Source organism: Lissotriton vulgaris, chromosome 8 (genome assembly GCF_964263255.1).
Source record: "Lissotriton vulgaris chromosome 8, aLisVul1.2, whole genome shotgun sequence".
NCBI classification, from domain to species: Eukaryota; Metazoa; Chordata; class Amphibia; order Caudata; family Salamandridae; genus Lissotriton; species Lissotriton vulgaris.
The window spans coordinates 1,226,650,528-1,226,667,835 of NC_141696.1; the positions used below are offsets into that span (position 1 = coordinate 1,226,650,528).

Consider the following 17,308-nt stretch of genomic DNA (forward strand, 5'->3'; position numbering starts at 1 on the left):
AGAGTGCCTCCCTGGTGTGCTACAACGCCAGATTACTGCGGAGCTGGATTTCGTGACAGTGATGTGAAAAGTGATGTTAAAAATGTCCAATACTGTACCAACCAAAATGATTTATTTACTGGTCAGTTTAGACATGGTTAAAAAGGTTATGTGTGGAAAAACTACACCAATTATGATGGGAGTTTCCACTTAAAGTGGGGTCAACATGTTTCTGGCCTTAATAGGTGTAAGTATTACGTGGGCATTCGTCAGGGCCGTGCAGCGTGTACCTTGGCGGTATGGGCGCGCTTAGGCCCACCCTAACCAAAGGACGTGAAAGTTAAAAATTGTGCTATGTGTAAAAAGGTGCAAAACAAAACACAAACCACAAGTTGTGGGATTTACCTCCACTCAGAGGAACCTGTATAGTTTGTGTAGTAAAAGATCCACGCCCCATGGGTCTCGGGATGGGGGTAGAGGCGAAAATGGCACACCGCCCGGCACCCGCTTGGCACCTAGCTTCTCCTGCTCCAGACCCCGTGGATCACACAGTGCACTACAGTTGCTAATTTGACACTGACCGATATGTAAGATATGGTGGACAATAACAGTTAGCTGCAGTGATTAATTTAAATCTGGAATGTTTAACATTCACTAAGGTAACCACTACCTGTCGGTTAATAGGCCAGGAATTATGGCTTTGGTTTATATCCAGCATGCCTCCCCAAACCAGTTAGTAACCCACACCTTTTTGTTCATTAGAATATTGTACTGAGAGAGGAGATATTTTAGAGTTTTCATTGAAAGGAAGACGGTCGGTCTCCTGTAGTGTTGAACCTTTAACTTTGCTCTTCGAATGGCACCATAAGAAAAATATACTTTTTTTTGTCATAGCCCTTTTGTTATTGTCACACTGACTATAGGCAGTATTAGGGCACATTGTTTTGGTTGTTGGCAAGAACGATATTTTTAGTGCCTTGAGTATATAATCTGGATAAAGGGATACCTTTAACATACTTTAATTCTGTGTCTTGTCTAAATACCTCCATGAAATATTTATAAAAACACTCCCCCCAACCTTTCACAGCAAACAGTCTTTTTCTATCATAAGTAGCAACCGTCTCATCTCAGTAGATTAAAAGTAACAAAGTACACTTGACTTTCATTCTGGACTCAAGTTCAAAATGTAAACTATAAGTTCTGTTTTTCCTCAATAGCAACATGATGATTACTTATGCAAATTCTGTTTACAAAGGTGCAGCATCGGTTTTGATGGGAGATGAAGACTGTATTCCTATCTCTTCAGTCATTAGCCTGACTTCTCTTGATGGAAAATAAAATATCCATATCTAACTACACACTAAGTAACTGGTGTTACCAGAAGTGCTCAGTTCTCTTTGCTTTGCTAGACTGGATCGAATCTAGCCTCCATACGGCATAGCCTCCTCTAAAATTGCCTAGGACTCTTCATTAAGCCTCTTTTCCCTTCCTCCTGGGAAAAGAGTAGTCAAGAATAGTATTAGTTATTAAACACTGTGTCATTATTAGGGTACCTGGTTAGGTCAAACAGATTGCCTTTACACAGCTTAGTAATTGTCTCTATCTCTTGTTTTCCCTATGAAGAGAATAGTTTGCCAGGCTCTTTCAATACACTTTCAAATTAGTTCCTGCAGTGAGGATTCAGATGCTGTACTTCCCAATGTTACCACCATTGTAATTAATGACCGAAAGTAATGTTATTGTCAGGTTGCTCTTTAAAGGATACTAGCACATTTTGTTAATGTAACCTTTTTTGATGCAGGCAATAGAACGAGGCTATACTGTGCAGTTCCATGAGCCAGAAACTTGGTGGAAACGTGATCCTGTTGAACTGGAAAGGTATGAAGATTCTTTTTTTGTTGTTGTTTACTTTAAGCATTTTCTGCTACCGTTCAGATATTATGAGTGGTTCAGTGGTGATGCCATACATCCATAAGCATTTTTTTCTTGATTCTTTTAACTGTGTATCTGTTCATATGTCCATAGCAAAGACACTTTGTGGTTTCGAATATGTTTTTGTTGTCTTTATCAGTTTAAAGATGTTTTGTCTTGAATACATGCAAGTAAAGTTGCTTTTTCAAAAAGAACAAGAAACTGATCCTATTACATGGAAGGAGGTGGGAGGCCTTTGTCATTCTACTTTCTCTCAGGAAGATCTTTCTGAGACATCTTACCAAACCCATAAACAAACTTTGTTGATCTTTGCACTCCTGTTTGAGGGGTTGGATTACGTCTACAAATGAATGAATGAATTAGTGATTTGTATTGCACAACTTAGCCCAGAGGCGTCAAGGCGCATCAGATGGAAAACAGCTGAAAGAGGGGTGAAACCAGATGACGATTTACAAGTAGGCTTCTGTGAAGAGCCAAGTTTTGAAACCTTTGCGGAAGAGAGCGAGGGATGACTGGCCCTTAAGTTCAGCTGGAAGCATGTTCCAAAGTTTCGGGGCAAGGGAGAAAAAGTCCTTCCCTCACCACCTGGCCTTGGCAATTTGAGGGACAGACAGAAGGTTTTTGTTGGCAGAGCGCAAAGCCCTGCCCAGGATGTAAAAGGAAACAAGAGACCTAATGTCTTCTGCACCAGATCCGTGAAGAGCACAGTGGGTAAGAACTAATGCCTTGAAATTTATCATGGCCTGCACAGGAAGCCAGTGAAGATTTTTTCTGATCATGGAGCCTGATGAACGTCTGGGGACATCAGCAACAACAAACCTTGCTGCTGCATTCTGTACAACTTGTAAATGATGGACCAGCCTTTTGCAAATACCTAAATAAAGTGTGTTGCAATAGTCCAGACGAGAGGAGATGAGAGCCACCGAGACTTGTTTCCGAGCTGCCGGGGAGAGATAGTGTGTGAGCTTTCTCAGGATTCTTAAGACACCACAGCAGGTTGAGACAGTCCTGTTGACTTGCTTGTCAAAGGAAAGTGTGGTGTCGAGAATAACACCCAGATTACGGGCAACAAGGGAGGGCTTAGGACAAATTCCAAGGGCAGGCGGCCACCAGTCAGCCGACCAGACATCTTGTTTACCTCCAAAAATGAGCACCTCGGTCTTTTCCCCATTTAATTTGAGGAAATTTGAAGTCATCCAGCCTGCCACTTCTTCCATGTAGTTCCTGAAGTTTAAGGCTGTGTTCTCCACAGATTGAGAGAGGGAGACCATAATCTGGGTGTCGTCAGCATATGACAATACTTCCAGCCCGAAAGATCTTTCTAGCCTGGCAAGTGGGGCCACATATATGTTAAAAAGTGTAGGGCTCAAAGAAGAGCCCTGTGGGACCCCACACTGCACAGGCTTGGCGGGAGAGAGGAAGTCGCCAAGTTTGACCCTTTGCTCACGCTGATTGAGGAAGGATGTCAGGAGGCTCAGAGCAGGCCCATCTACTCCCATCTCACTAAGACGGGTGGTCAAAATGGTGGGAGACAGGGTGTCAAAAAAGGCTGTAAGGTCGAGCAGGATCAGAAGGGTGGTCTGATCACTGTCGACCTTAGCGCGGATGTTATTGACCACCACTGTAAGGGCTGACTCTGTACTATGCGCCTTCCGAAAGCCGTGCTGAGAGGAGTCTAATAGGCTAGATTTATCCAGGTAGGCGCTTAGATGGTAATTAAGGTGGGCCTCAAGCATCTTAGCGGGAGCAGGGAGTAGGGATATAGAGCGGACGTATTTTCGGTCCCAGGGTCCAAGGTGGCCTTTTTCAGAAGGGGCTTGACAATGGCCATCTTCCAAGGCGTGGGGAAGACACCATTTGTGATTGCCAGGTTCATTACTTCCAAAAGAGGGGGAAGCAAGACCTCTCTGCAATTCTTCAAGATTTTTAAAGGGCAAGGATCCAGGGGGGATCCTGATTTAAGTGTGTCGAGGAGTTTATTAAGAACTTCAGGGGTAAGAAGAGGAAAATTGGACAAATTTCCGCGAGGCACCATGGTCGGATCCTGCCGGGGGAGTGGAGAAGGAGAAAGGACAGACTCCTGATTAAGGTGAAGGGCTTCCAAGGCATTGTAGATATCCTCGATTTTGGTATGGAAAAACGTGGAGATCTGATCGCAGAGTTCCTGAGATGCAACAATGGGATCGGGGAGTTGAAGAAGAGATAAGGAATCTATCATTTTAAAAAGTTCACTGGGGGAACTGAGGGAGGTTGTCAATTTAGTAAAATATGACTGTTTTTCTGCCAGGAGTGCGGCTTTATATCCTTTAAGTAGGTTTTTGTGTTTAGTCTTCTCATTGGGGTCAGAATGAGCTATCCAGAATCTTTCTTGCCTCCTGCACTCCTGCCTGAGCAGTCTGAGAGAGTTTGAAAACCAGGGTGCCGAAGGGCGTTTCTTGGCGCAATAGTGTGGCTTGGCCGGAGCTAGGTTGTTGACAGCCTTCGAGATAATGCTGACAAGATCAAGAGCAGCTGCATCAGTATCCATTTTAGGAGAGAACTTAAGGTTGGCGATGATGGGGCCGAGGGACTCGTTATTCAGGCCCCTGTAGTTCCTCTTCAAAACCCAATCGTTATTTTCCTTTAGGGGCACATAAAATGGGCACGATGTAAACTCGAAAGGGACTGCCATATGGTCTGACCAGGAAAGAGGAAGGGGGAGGCCTGTTTGCAGCCTAGAATCGTTGGTGAATACCCCATCCAATGTGTGGCCTGCGGAGTGGGTAGAACTTCCAACTCTTTGGGAAAGACCACAAGAGGTCAGCGAGTCTACCAGGGATGTGGTGTCTGCCGAGTTGGTATTTTCAACATGGAATTTATATTCGCCAAGGATGTTGAAATTGGGCTTGTCAATAAATGGTTCCAGTATTTCAAGGAGTTCAGCGCTGAAAGCAGACCTGGGGCCGGGAGGTCTATAGATGAGGATGCCCGCAAAGGACACCGTAGGAGAGGGGCTAAGGGAAAAGTGTAAAGCCTGGAAAGAGTTCTGAGGGGATGGGAGGCACTCAGTACGGCAATTTATGGAACTCTTATGTAGAATGCCAATTCCCCCCCCTTTACGCCCCTCTCTGTCCAATCTAACGAAGGCGTAACCATCTAAGATGGCATTCACTAATTCTGGTCCAGAGAATTCGGAGCCCCAGGTTTCGGTGACAAAGGCCCACGAGGGCTTCCTCTCTGAAATAAAATCTCTAAAGGCGGTATTATTTTTGACTAGGGAGCGAGCATTGATAAGAAAGCCCGTTTCCCTAGGAGGAGGGGAAGGATATTGTTCCTTTGTAATATTTGGAGCTCCTAAAGATGTCGGTGGGGAGGCAGTTTTAGTGTCCCTGAAGCAACAGCATTCAGAGCCATCCCGAAGTCTCTCAGGTGCATACTTATGATGACAGGTCTGCCAGGATGGTTTAAGTGCTTTAAGAGTGCATAGGGAGTAAGTAAGGCTAACAGCAAGAGTTGAGTTTAAAACGACAGCCTCCATGGCGCCTCCTTGGCGCAGAGGGGCTGGACTCTGGCGTGACTCCGGTGATGTTCCGGCGCGTCCGCTACGCAGAGGCATCACCCTTTCTTTTATGGGCGTAATGTCTAGAGTGCTGCAGGACAATCGTCCCACCCACCTAAGATGGCCGCCGCTCGTGTGAAGGTCCGTGTGCCTCAGCCCTAAATCGGCTAGGCACCAGAATGCGATTAGGTGAGCTGGCGAATGGGGATGCCAGGTGAACAATAGCAGGTCAGGATAGTGATCAGCTTTCCAATTACGATTTTTGAATTAATTATTAAAATCACGACGAGGTTTTAAAATGGTATTTGCCTATTCAATCAGGCTAAATAACACAAAAAAGCGAAATAACACAAGAAAGCAAGATTAGTTTGGCACACAGCACACCAACCTCCCGGCTTTTGCCTCAGGAGGGAACAACAGTCAGCAAGACTCACGCCTGCTTGTGGAGCTCTTTTATGGGCATAATGATTAGAGCGCTGCAGGAGAATCCTCCCACCCACCTAAGATTGCCGCCGCAAGTGTGAAGGTCCGTGTGCCTCAGCCCTAAATCGGCTGGGCACCAGAATGCGATTAGGTGAGCTGGCGAATGGGGATGCCAGGTGAACAATAGCAGGTCAGGATAGTGATCAGCTTTCCAATTACGATTTTTGAATTAATTATTAAAATCACGACGAGGTTTTAAAATGGTATTTGCCTATTCAATCAGGCTAAATAACACAAGAAAGCGAAATAACACAAGAAAGCAAGATTAGTTTGGCACACAGCACACCAACCTCCCCGGCTTCCGTCTCAGGAGGGAACAACAGTCATGATGATCGCTCTTGTCCGTGACGGTGCTGTCTAATTTGACAGTGTGATATACCGTTGGATTTCGATGTAGAAGGGGATATCAACAACAATGAGTCTATCATGTTGAGTGGCTATGTTTCTTCATTGTCGAATAGTGTCTTGATGTCGATCCAGCACTCTAAAGCTAATAGATTCGGACAATACTTAATTTTTTTTGGTGTATAGATTTGTTTGGGAATTTTCAGAATCACAGTTAAATTATTAACAAAGTCTTGAAAATCTCAGTACCACAAGGAGAAACATCATGTAACTACCTACCCTGCCCCCTGGTACAGCATATTCCCATCACATTCAACCAATACAGTGCATTGATGTCAGTATCCCTAGGCCTGTGCAATAAAAATGGTTAAGTAATATCGGTTACACAATATAGGATATATATATCATTGCTCCTGTTCTTTTTAGATCTCTGCTTTTCCAGCATTCTCAATTTCATATGCATCTACGGTGGCAGCTCATCTGGGGGAGCCAATAATTCAGAGAGCATTGCTGCCCAAGCCTACAAGTCGTCACCCAGTTTGTCACTGCATGTTTTGCGCATGTGTCGTTCTTTTGCATTCACCCACTCCGTCATGTCTTTAAGCCAGTCTGTCAATTTAGGCACCATCGGCGAGAGCCATTCTATGCCGATCCTGCGCTTCAACAGTACCAGGCCCAGGATCAGAAATGTGTTGCTCAGTGTTTTCTTTTTCTTAATGGATATACACTCCAGCAAACAGTAACTCTCCTAGATTTGGACGTTGCTTGTTCTCGATGTTGACAGGAAGGGTAATCATTTCCTATTAGCATGCCTTTCTGTGGGTCTACCGCTCTGGGTGTTCTTAGGCGATGAGGGGACTGAGATGGAGAGGTCATGATCTCTGGATCCCTCATGCTTTGGTGAGGCAACCTCTCCTGTAGGCCATGGAGCCTGATCCTCTTCCTGTCCTTCATGGCCCTTCTAGACATTTTTGGTCAGTGTGCATAAGTTTCAGGATGATAGTATTCCGAAGGCACAAAACACAGACTCTGTTTGGGTCTGACTGTGTCTTTTTTCTTGCCACAGGCAGTGGCAGCCGGCATTGATCGGGGGTGGCAGAGCAGGGAGGCGGGTGAAGGGGGTAAAACGTGTTTAAATGTACCTCCTGCCCACGTCCCTGCGTCACTACACTCCACCAACTACACCAAGGAAGCACCCAGGCTCCCCTGAGCCAATCACAACACTGCAATGCGTCATTGTGATTGGTCTGAGTGCCGTGGTTTGGCGCTCAGATGGGGAATAGGAGCCTGGGCATGTTCATCACCCAGGCTGTAATGCAGCCTGGGTTGGGAGCATGCTATGTGTGCATGAATGTTTGGCCGGCCAAACATTCATGCGCACAAAGGGAGTGAAAACCACTCCTCTCCTCCCCTTCTCCTTCAGCGGGTCAGCCTGCCCCGCTTCCCAGTACTGCTGCGATAGCAACAAGAAAAAAAAGTATAACATTGAGTTCTCGTTCTATTCCAGGGGATCCTCATCAATAGTCATAAGCACTGAATATTCCTGCCCATGTGCGGGGTCCCCGGAAATAATATAAAAATTATATATGAAGAACATATATATATATACAGCTCTCGCTCTCTCTCTCTCTATATATATATATATATATCTATACTACTATTATAAAGAGAGAACTGTGTCCTTTGAGCCAGGTAAACTCGAAAAGTACACCACCAATCCAAACACCCAACACATCTTTGAAAACGTCAGGGCAAGCAGAAGGACATAGGCTATATAAAAACAAAATATATATGTTAGAAGGGAAACGTAATTTTTAAGGGAAAGTAGTCCCTTAGAAGTAATGCCAGCTAACGACGTGCGTGCTGACATCACGGGGGAGCGCGGAAGTCGGAAGCAACACCCTGCGAGGAGCGGACAGGAGAAAGGAAGAGACACCCTCCAAGGTCCGGAGCGATTAGAGGAGCGTCGACATGCCCAGGGGAGCGCAGAGTAAGAGCGGACAGGGGAGAACCGAGTAAGAGCGGACAGGAGAGTCGGCAGAAGCGGCCAGGACCAAGAAAACGAGCGCGGAGAAACAGCGGAAGCGATACCCCCCAAGGTCCGGAGCGAGTAGAGGAGCGTTGACATGCCCTGGGAGCGCAGAGTAAGAGTGGACAGGAGAGTGGGCAAAAGCGGGCAGGACCAAGAAAAAACGAGCGCGGAGAACCAGCGGACACGAGCGTGGGCAGAAGCGGCCAGGACCAACAAAACGGGAGCAAGGAAACACTGTACGTACGCTCTGCTGCTCCCGGCCGCTCTGCTGCGCCTCTCCTGCTGCGATGCTGCCCCCAGCCCCCTTCTGCCCCGGGCAACGCTGGGGCGGGCTGCTAGTGTATATATATATATATATATCATTTTATCTCATACCAATGAAGCTCCCATCTAGGAGGCTAAGCAATGCAATAACACATATAAAACACTGTATTTGCAAATATATTTTAAAAAAAACATGACGGCAAGAAGCACTTGAACTCAGTTTTTAATGAGTTAAATTCATGAAGAGAAAACTGCAAATAAAGTAGACATTGTTAGCCTACAGGCTACATTGTAAACCAATAGCATAGAAAATAAAAGCATTTTCCTCAAAAACTGGCACCGTGCCTTTGAGGCAGCCATGACCACTAGCTTCCCATCATGCCTCAGGGGTGACAGTTAGGTCAGTTGTTCTTTGCTCCTTCAGTCAGGACCCTGGATTCACAGCTCTTCCTTTTTTTGACTTTCTGTCAAAAAATATCTTATAAATTTCTAGTTTTTGTGCTTTCATTCGACGTCTTTTTGCCTTAGAGTGATACCTTTTTTGAGTTCCAGAAAAGCTTTATTTTCTTCAAAAATGCCGTCTTTATTTGACTCTTGCCCTGCCTGTGGCAAGAAGAAGGCCAGATCACACACGCACCGCACCCTGAGTGTATGCTCTGCCTCCCTGATTCTCACTCTTCTAGCAACTGCCATCGTAAGAAGTTGTTGAGAAGGACCATCAAAGACAGGGAGAGAATTCGACTTTATGGCCTCTCTGAAAGAGGTAGGTCTCCTTTGAGGCAGCAGAAAAAGAGAACTCTGTCGGCGTCGAGAGGCAAAGTCCAGACTTGTTATCCTTCGGCATCGGGCTCGACGTCGAAGCCGCCGGCGACAAAGAAATTGGCGTCGAAGACTACGGTGAATCCGGCGCATCATCAGACATCGACAATGAGATCAACGTCGACGAAGGTAACAGGCCCTCCATCGACGTCAACCAGGCGGCGATCAACGTCGAGGGACAAGTCTCCGTCGACGCCTGTTAGGCGATCAACGTCAAGACACATCACTGCATCGTCGTCTCATCATCGACGTCGAGGCACAGGTCTCTGCCGAGATTAGTCCAAAGATCTTTGACGTCGAGACACAGGACACCTTCTTCAACATTGAGGCCGAAGTCTCTGTCTAAGTCAGTCCAAGGATCTTGGACGTTGAAACACTATACTCAGTCATCGACGTCGAGGCAGAAATCTCCCTCGAGATCAGCGCAAAGATCTTCGGCGCTAAGGCAGAGATCTCCGTCCACGGCAGCCCACTGCCGGTCGGCGTCAAGACACCGGTCTTCAGAACAGAGGCAGCTGACGTTGAAACACGGTACTCCGTCGGCGTCGAGTAGATGTTCGACGTCGAGAAACCGCTCAGCTGCAAGATTGAGTCCTCTTTCCAAGAGGATAAAGTCGACGTTGAGGCAGGCGTCTCTATCGAGAAGACAGTCTATGCAGAGGCGTTCTAGATCACCGTCGAGGCACCATTCCAAAGAGGCCTCACCTCCAGTAAGCCTGTCCTCGTCACCGTCACCTAGAACAGGTTCCCCCAGTTCTCACAGAGAATCAACGTTAAGATCTCTGGAGGTGGTGATTTCGACGTCCAGCAGACACCAAGATTCCCCAGCCAGGCCTGCACAAGAAGAGATGAACTCTACTCCTCCTGCACAGTCTCCTGAGGGGCGAGAGAGGCAAAGATCGCCGTCCATCCATCTTTCGCCATGATGGAACAGGCCATTACATCACTGGGCCACAGTTCCAGCCACAGCGGATCAGCATAACTCCAGCCCTCTCCACAGATCTCCGTTGGCTTGTTTGGTGCAGGCTGTGGATAGAGAACGTACTCCTTCGAGAGCCAGAGTTCGCAGCCGCACTCTGCGCATTTGCACAGAAGGAGGTCTAGATCTAGAAGCAGGAGTTGAAGGTACAGATCTCCAACTCCATCCTCCTTTTCCACTCGCACGTTCCACAGAGAATACTCGCCTACCCTTACTGACAGTCCACCGTCGAGGGTCTCTCCGGTGGATGATGTTACCACCTTTCAAGACATTCTTGGCAGAGGGGCACCAAAGCTAGCCATTCCTATGCCGACTCATCCGAGTAAGTCCTCTGTGATTTTTGAGACTTTGCACCAAAGGGCAGCATCTAGACCTCTGCTGCCATTGGTTCCGGGCCTCATAGAGCCCGTGATGGACATTTTTCTAACGCCTGGTAAGACTGCGTCCGCTAGAATTTTGAAAAAGTATCGCTCGCCGGATGACGATCCACTCTTCCTTGGATCTGAGCCCCCAACGGATTCTGTGATAATTGCTGCAGCAAAAAAGACTCATGCTATTGCTTCCTCATCTACTGTTCCACCAGACAAGGAGAGCAAAAGGCAGGATTCGTGGGCACGGAAGGTTTTTGGTACTTCGGACTATATGTTGAAGCTTTTCAGTGCGCCGGCTTTCTTGGGCCGGTATGACAGGTCTCTGTGGGACTCTACAGAGATTCTCAGAGAAGTTGCCACAGGAAGATCGCAAGGACTTTGAAGAGGTTTTGCAGGAAGGCAGGTTGGTGGCTAAGCAAGTAATCCGCGCGGCAGCTGATGGGGCTACTCTTTCGGGTCACGCCTATGCGCATGGAATATCCACTAGAAGAACATCTTGGAGCCGACTCACAGCACTCAAACCAGAAGCTCAGTCATGCATCCTGAATCCTCCTTTCTCCAGTTCGGGGCTCACACGAATGAAGAAATTTCCCGGATGAAAACAGAGCTAGACACACTAAAAGCCATGGGTCTGGAAAAAAAGAAGGAATTTCGCAAACGATTTAAGAATTACAATCTGTGATCCTCCAGACAGAGGGTTCAAATCCCTCACTGGCAGAAAAATCAGGATCAGCAAGGTCAGCAAAGATCCCAATATCAGGGCAGGCGTTCCTCCAGAGGAAGAGGAAACCAGCGTCAGTCTAACACCACCGCCAAGACGCAGACCAAACAATGAGTGCCCACTTCCCCCCTCGCCATTCACCACTCCAGTGGGGGAAAGGTTCGCAAATCATCACGAGTGGCGAGCTATCACAAAATACCTCCATGTGAACTTCGGAAAATCGACTCCACAACCTACACAGAGAATCTATTACCTAGGTGCTCTGGTAGACTCCGAGATAGGAAAAGTGTTTCCTTCGGGGATAGAGAGTTTTCTATCATACAGAAATGCGAACTTGTTCTGGACAACAGAAGGATGTTGTTTCGTCGGATTGCCTCCCTGTTAGGGTCGATGGCATCCTGCATCTTCCTGGTTCCCAATGTCAGGCTACGAATAGGTCCTCTTCAGCAGGATCTAGAGGACAAGTGGGACCAGCAGACATCTCGCTGGGACGACAAAATAAGTCTCTGAAACGCGGCAAGAGCTTCCATCCCTTGGGTGGATGAGGAAGGAGAATATGCAAGTCGGGATACCTTTTCATCATGCACCTCCCTCTCAAACACTGAACACGGACGCTTCCCTCCAGGGCTGGGGAGCCCACATGGGATCTCTTCAGACACAAGGTCTGTGGTCACCAAAGAGCGGTCCTATCACATCAACATGCTGGAGCTGAGAGCAGTTCACTTGGCCCTCAAGGCTTTCTTTCCCTCGTTACAGGCAAGTTCAATCTTAGTACAGACGGAAAATCCAACAACATGTACTACCTGAACTAACAGGGGGGAACTCGCTCATGCACACTGTCACTGGAAGCTCAAGCTCTCTGGCATTGGCTCCTGGCATGGAATTTATCAATTACAGCAGTCCACCTGCCGGGAGAACAGAAAGCGAGAGCGGATGCTCTCAGTCGTCACTTCGAAGACAGGCAAGACTGAGAGCTCAACGACGAAGTTGTCAAAGACTTATTCCAGGCTTGGGGTCGTTCCACCATCGACCTCTTTGCGGACGACGAAAATACAAAATGCAGAGACTTCGCCTCAAGGTTCTACCGACCAGGGTCGAAAGGGAATGCACTTTTGATAGACTGATCCGGGGCATTTTTGTACGCCTTCCCACCCCTTCCTCTCATCCTGAAGCGGGTGACCAAGCTGTCTCATTCCCACACGAGGATGATACTGTTTGCCCCGGACTTCCCGAGACAATGGTGGTACCCGGACCTTCTGCACCTGTCTGAATGCCCTCACAGTAGGCTTCTGTGCAGACCGGACCTGCTGTCCAAGATGAATGGGAGGATTCATCACCCCAACCTTCCCTCACTGAACTTGGCAGCATGGCTCCTGAGGTCCTCCAGTATGGCCATTTAGGACTGTCACAGGACTACATGTCAGGCCGTCCACTAGGCACTCATATGCGTCCAATTGGAAGTGTTTTTATATGTGGTGTGTCCAAAACAATTGTAACCCAACCAAAGGTCAGGAAGAGGTCATCCTTCCATACCTGCTTTATCTGGCGAAAGCAGGTTTGAAGTTCGCTTCCATTAAGGTGCACTTAGCAGCTGTCACTGCATATAGATGATCGCCATCTCAACCTTCTTTCTTTCAATTACAGGTTGTCAAAGATTTTTTACAGGGTCTGAAGAAGGTCTACTCTCGGGTCCGGCCTCCTTCACCACCCTGGGAACTAAACCTGGTGATATCAAAGCTGATGGGTCCACCTTTCGAACCCATATTCAAAGCAACCTTACAACACCTTTCTTTCGAAGGCGGCTTTCTTGGTAGCAATAACGTCAGCTCACAGAGTGAGCGAAATACAGGCCCTCTGCTCTAAGGAACCTCATATCGTCTTCCATCTTAATAGGGTCGTATTGAGGACTCACCCCTCTTTCCTCCCTAAGGTGGTGTCAGATTTTCATGTAAATCAGACCATATCTCTGCCCACCTTTTTCCCTAATCTCTCCACTCCAGCTGAGAGGGCTTTACACTCCGTGGACCTGAAAAGGGGTTTACAATTCTATCTGGATAGGTTCAAGTCCGTGTGAAAATCTGATCAACTATTTGTTAACTATGGGTCGATCAGAACGGGTTTTCCTGTTTTAAAGCGGTCCATCTCAAGATGGATAGTTTCATGTATCAAACTAGAGTATCAATTAGGCCCCTTGGGTTTACTCCCAAGGCGCATTCTACCAGTGGAAAAGCGGCTAACACTGCTTTTCTTCATAACGTGCCTATATCTGCCATCAAACATATGGCCCGCAACAAGACGCCCGGGGTGGACGGACTGCCAATTGAATTCTATCAACAATATGTGGATAGCTTGGCGCCCAGGCTGCTGGTGGTGTATACGGAAGCCTTCGAGACGGGGGCATTGCCTGGGTCCATGCGGGAGGCCTTGATTGTACCGCTCCTCAAGCCTGGCCGGGATGCCGCGGATGTGAGGTCTTATCGCCCGCTGTCCATGCTGACGGTGGATTATAAGATCCTGAGCCGAATCCTGGCCACCAGGCTGGCCCCGCACATGACGGGTCTGGTACACAGGGATCAGGCCGGGTTTATACCCACGAGGAGCACAGCGCTGAATATCCGCCGCCTGGTGGGAATAATGGACGCCATCTTGGACAGGGAGGGAGCACCGGCGGTTCTGTCCGTGGACATTGAGAAGGCCTTTGATAGCTTGGAATGGCCTTTCCTGGATGGAGTGCTAGAGAGGTTTGGCATGGGCGAGGGGTTTCGGAGGTGGACGAGGGTCTTATATACCTCGGCGACGGCGAGAGTACGATTGAGCGGCCTGGTGTCTGCGGCGTACCCAGTGGGCAGGGGAACACGGCAGGGATGTTCTCTCTCCCCCCTATTGTTTGCCCTGGCAATGGAACCCTTGGCGGTCCATGCGAGATCAGGTGACCGATACGCGGGGATAGTTAGTGGCGGGCAGTGGCATTATATATCGCTATACGCGGATGACTTGCTCCTGTACCTAGCTGACACCTCGGAGACATTGGCTGGAGCGATGGATCTGCTGTCTGAGTTCGGCCGGCTGTCGGGCCTTAAGGTCAATTGGGCGAAGACCTGTGTGTTTCCGCTGCGAGCGGGATCGCCAGCCCCTAGCAGCGATTTGGGTGTAGTATGGGAACCCTCTTGCATCACCTATTTGGGTGTCCGCATTTACCACGCGGCTGCGGACCTATTGGAGGGCAACATAGGCCGCTGTGTCCGGGCGCTGCGGGGCAGCTTGTCTTTCTGGTCAACCCTCCCGCTGTCGGTCCTGGGCAGGATAGCACTGTTGAAAATGGTGGCGCTCCCCCGCTTCCTCTATTATTTCCGAACGCTGCCTGTCTGGATTCCCCAAGGGGTGTTTAGAGAACTGCGGTAGATGATAATTGGCTTTCTCTGGGGGCATGGCCGCCGTAGAGTAGCCCTGAGCACGCTACTTCGCCCCAAGCTGGAAGGGGGCATGGCTGTGCCCGACCTCGAGCTGTATTATCTCGCAGCGCAGTTGCAGGTCCTTACACAGAACGTAGCTAGGGTGTTCCGGGGCCCGGAGGAGGACCGGGATCGGGGAATGCAACGCCACGTGCTGTCCTACATCATCATGCAGCAGCGGCTCGAGTTACGGGCCCTCACCATGGAAGAGCGGACGCTCCGGCTGTGCTGGCAACGGAGCCTTCGGAGAGCGAGGGCATCGCGGCCTTATGCCCCGGAGATCCCGATCGGGATGTTGACGGCATTGCCGCACGGAGGAGATTGGTCCCCGTTGCTGGATTGGGCGGAGGTGGGACTGCAGGTGGTGGGCGACTTGTACATAGATGGGGCTTTGGCGCCGTTCGAAGTGCTCCGGGACCAGTTCGGGCTGCCTGCTGGGGGCTTTCTCCTACACGCGGCAGTAGTGGCTGCCATACAGAAGCACTGGAGAGAGGGGCTCCTGGAACCCACGACGACTATGGCGTGCCAATATGTGGTGATGGCGGCTGGTACGTTCAAAGCTGTGACGTGCCTCCATAATAGGATGCTGAACGAGGGGTTGGAACCTCTCCAAGGGCTCAAGGCTAAATGGGAGGTGAGCGTCGGCCGGCCCATACCGGATACGGCATGGGGTCACATCCTGCGACGCACGTGGAAGGGCACTAGAAACGCGCGTTTTCAGCAGGTGCATTTCTATGTGCTCCATAGGGCCTATTTAACTCCTGAGAAATTACAGCGGTACTTTCAGGTGCCGGATGCCTGCTGCCCGCGGTGCTCGTCCCAGGGAGCGGACATGGACCACTTGTTTTGGGGGTGCCCACAACTGGGGACCTATTGGGCGGAGGTAGGGGAACTTCTGAATGAAGTGACTGACAGGGAGGTGGAATTCGACATGGCGGCGTGCCTATTGCTCAGGTTCCCGCATACTAAGCACACCAGGGTGACAAGCAAATTCATAGACCTGGGCCTGATATTGGCACAGAGGGAAATATCGTGGCATTGGAAGTCCAGGGGGGGACCCTCACTGCGTAGATGGAAGAATGAGCTGCTGCGGTGGTCTGACTGCGAGAGTGTGCTCCGGATGAAGCAAGCTGTAAAGTTGGGGAATGAGAAGGCATTGGATGCGGCGCGTGCATGGGAGTTAGTGGTACAGGCTATGCGTGATTTTTTGGTAGAGGATGGTGAGGACTGAGCCGCTGGACACCGCGGGGCGAACACAGAAGTATAGCACCACGCACTGTAGTGGACCCATCCAATTCGACAGGACGAGGCACACACCTTAGCAGTTGCCAGGGGAGGAGGGGCTTTGGGGGGGTTGGTTGTTGGGTGTTTGGGGAGGGCCGGAAGCCATTAGATGGTCGCTTGTTAGGGCCTTGGATCTACTGGGACGGTGGTTACTATGTGGAGGGTAGGAGGGCTGGGTAGAGCGGCCAGGTGTGACGACCCATGGCGCCTAGGGCAGGTCCCGACAAAGGCGACATCACTGACTATCACTGGGATGGCTGACGGGAATGTTGTTGTGGGTGGGGGGGTAAAAGCAGATACGCAAAACGATCTTTCAACCAGGGTCCCTATGGGACGTACACTGTGATGTGTTCCTCTTGAGCGATATAATATGCCGCCCGGCCTCCGGGATGCGGGCTGAATGGCTGTGTACGACTGGGACTTCTTATTGGACGGGGGGATCTCACAAGTGTACTGGCTGATTAATTGTATCCTGTGGTTTATAACTCTGCAATAAAAATATATTTAAAAAAAAAAAAAAACGTGCCTATATCTGAAATCCGTAAGGCGGCAACTTGGAGGTCCGTCCATACATTTACAAGGCACTATTGTCTAGATTCAGACACCAGAACAGACACCCAAGTAGGCCAGGCCTCCTTAAGAAATCTGTTCAACAGCTGGTTGCGGCTGTTATTGTTCATTTGCCTTTATGTGGGAGATGGGACTTGCTGTTCTATTCAGTGCTTATGACTATTGATGAGGATCCCCTGGAAGAGAAGGATAAATTACTTACCTGTAATCCTAGTTCTCGTCCAGGGGTATCCTCATCAAAGTCATAAGCAACCCACCCTCCTCCCCAGGCAAATGAGATTTTTCTCATGGTTAAGCAATATCTTTGTGCCCTATTCTTCAGGGTTATGCAAAAAAAAACTGACCTAACTGTCACCCCTGAGGCATGATGGGAAGCTAGGGGTCATGGCTGCCTTAAAGGCACAGTGCTGGTTTTTGTGGGAAAATGCTTTCATTTTCTATGCTATAGGTTTACAATGCAGCCTGTTGGCTAACAATGTTTACTTTATTTGCAGTTTTCTCTTCATGAGTGTTACTCATTAAAAACAGAGTTCAAGTGC

The 17,308-nt window shown here is 48.9% G+C and overlaps 1 protein-coding gene across 3 annotated transcripts in view; it reads left to right on the top strand.

The window, feature by feature from the left end:
- Positions 1 to 17,308, top strand: part of LOC147698523 (uncharacterized) — a 583,184-nt gene that overhangs the window by 387,378 nt on the left and 178,498 nt on the right. For all 3 annotated transcript variants that reach the window (XR_015299347.1, XR_015299348.1, XM_086935123.1), the window contains exon 6: positions 1,781 to 1,857. Coding sequence is in view for 1 of the 3 variants with exons in the window: in XM_086935123.1 (XP_086791249.1) it covers positions 1,781 to 1,857 (77 nt within the window). In the remaining 2 variants the exon portion in view is untranslated. The remainder of the gene's footprint in view (positions 1 to 1,780; positions 1,858 to 17,308) is intronic.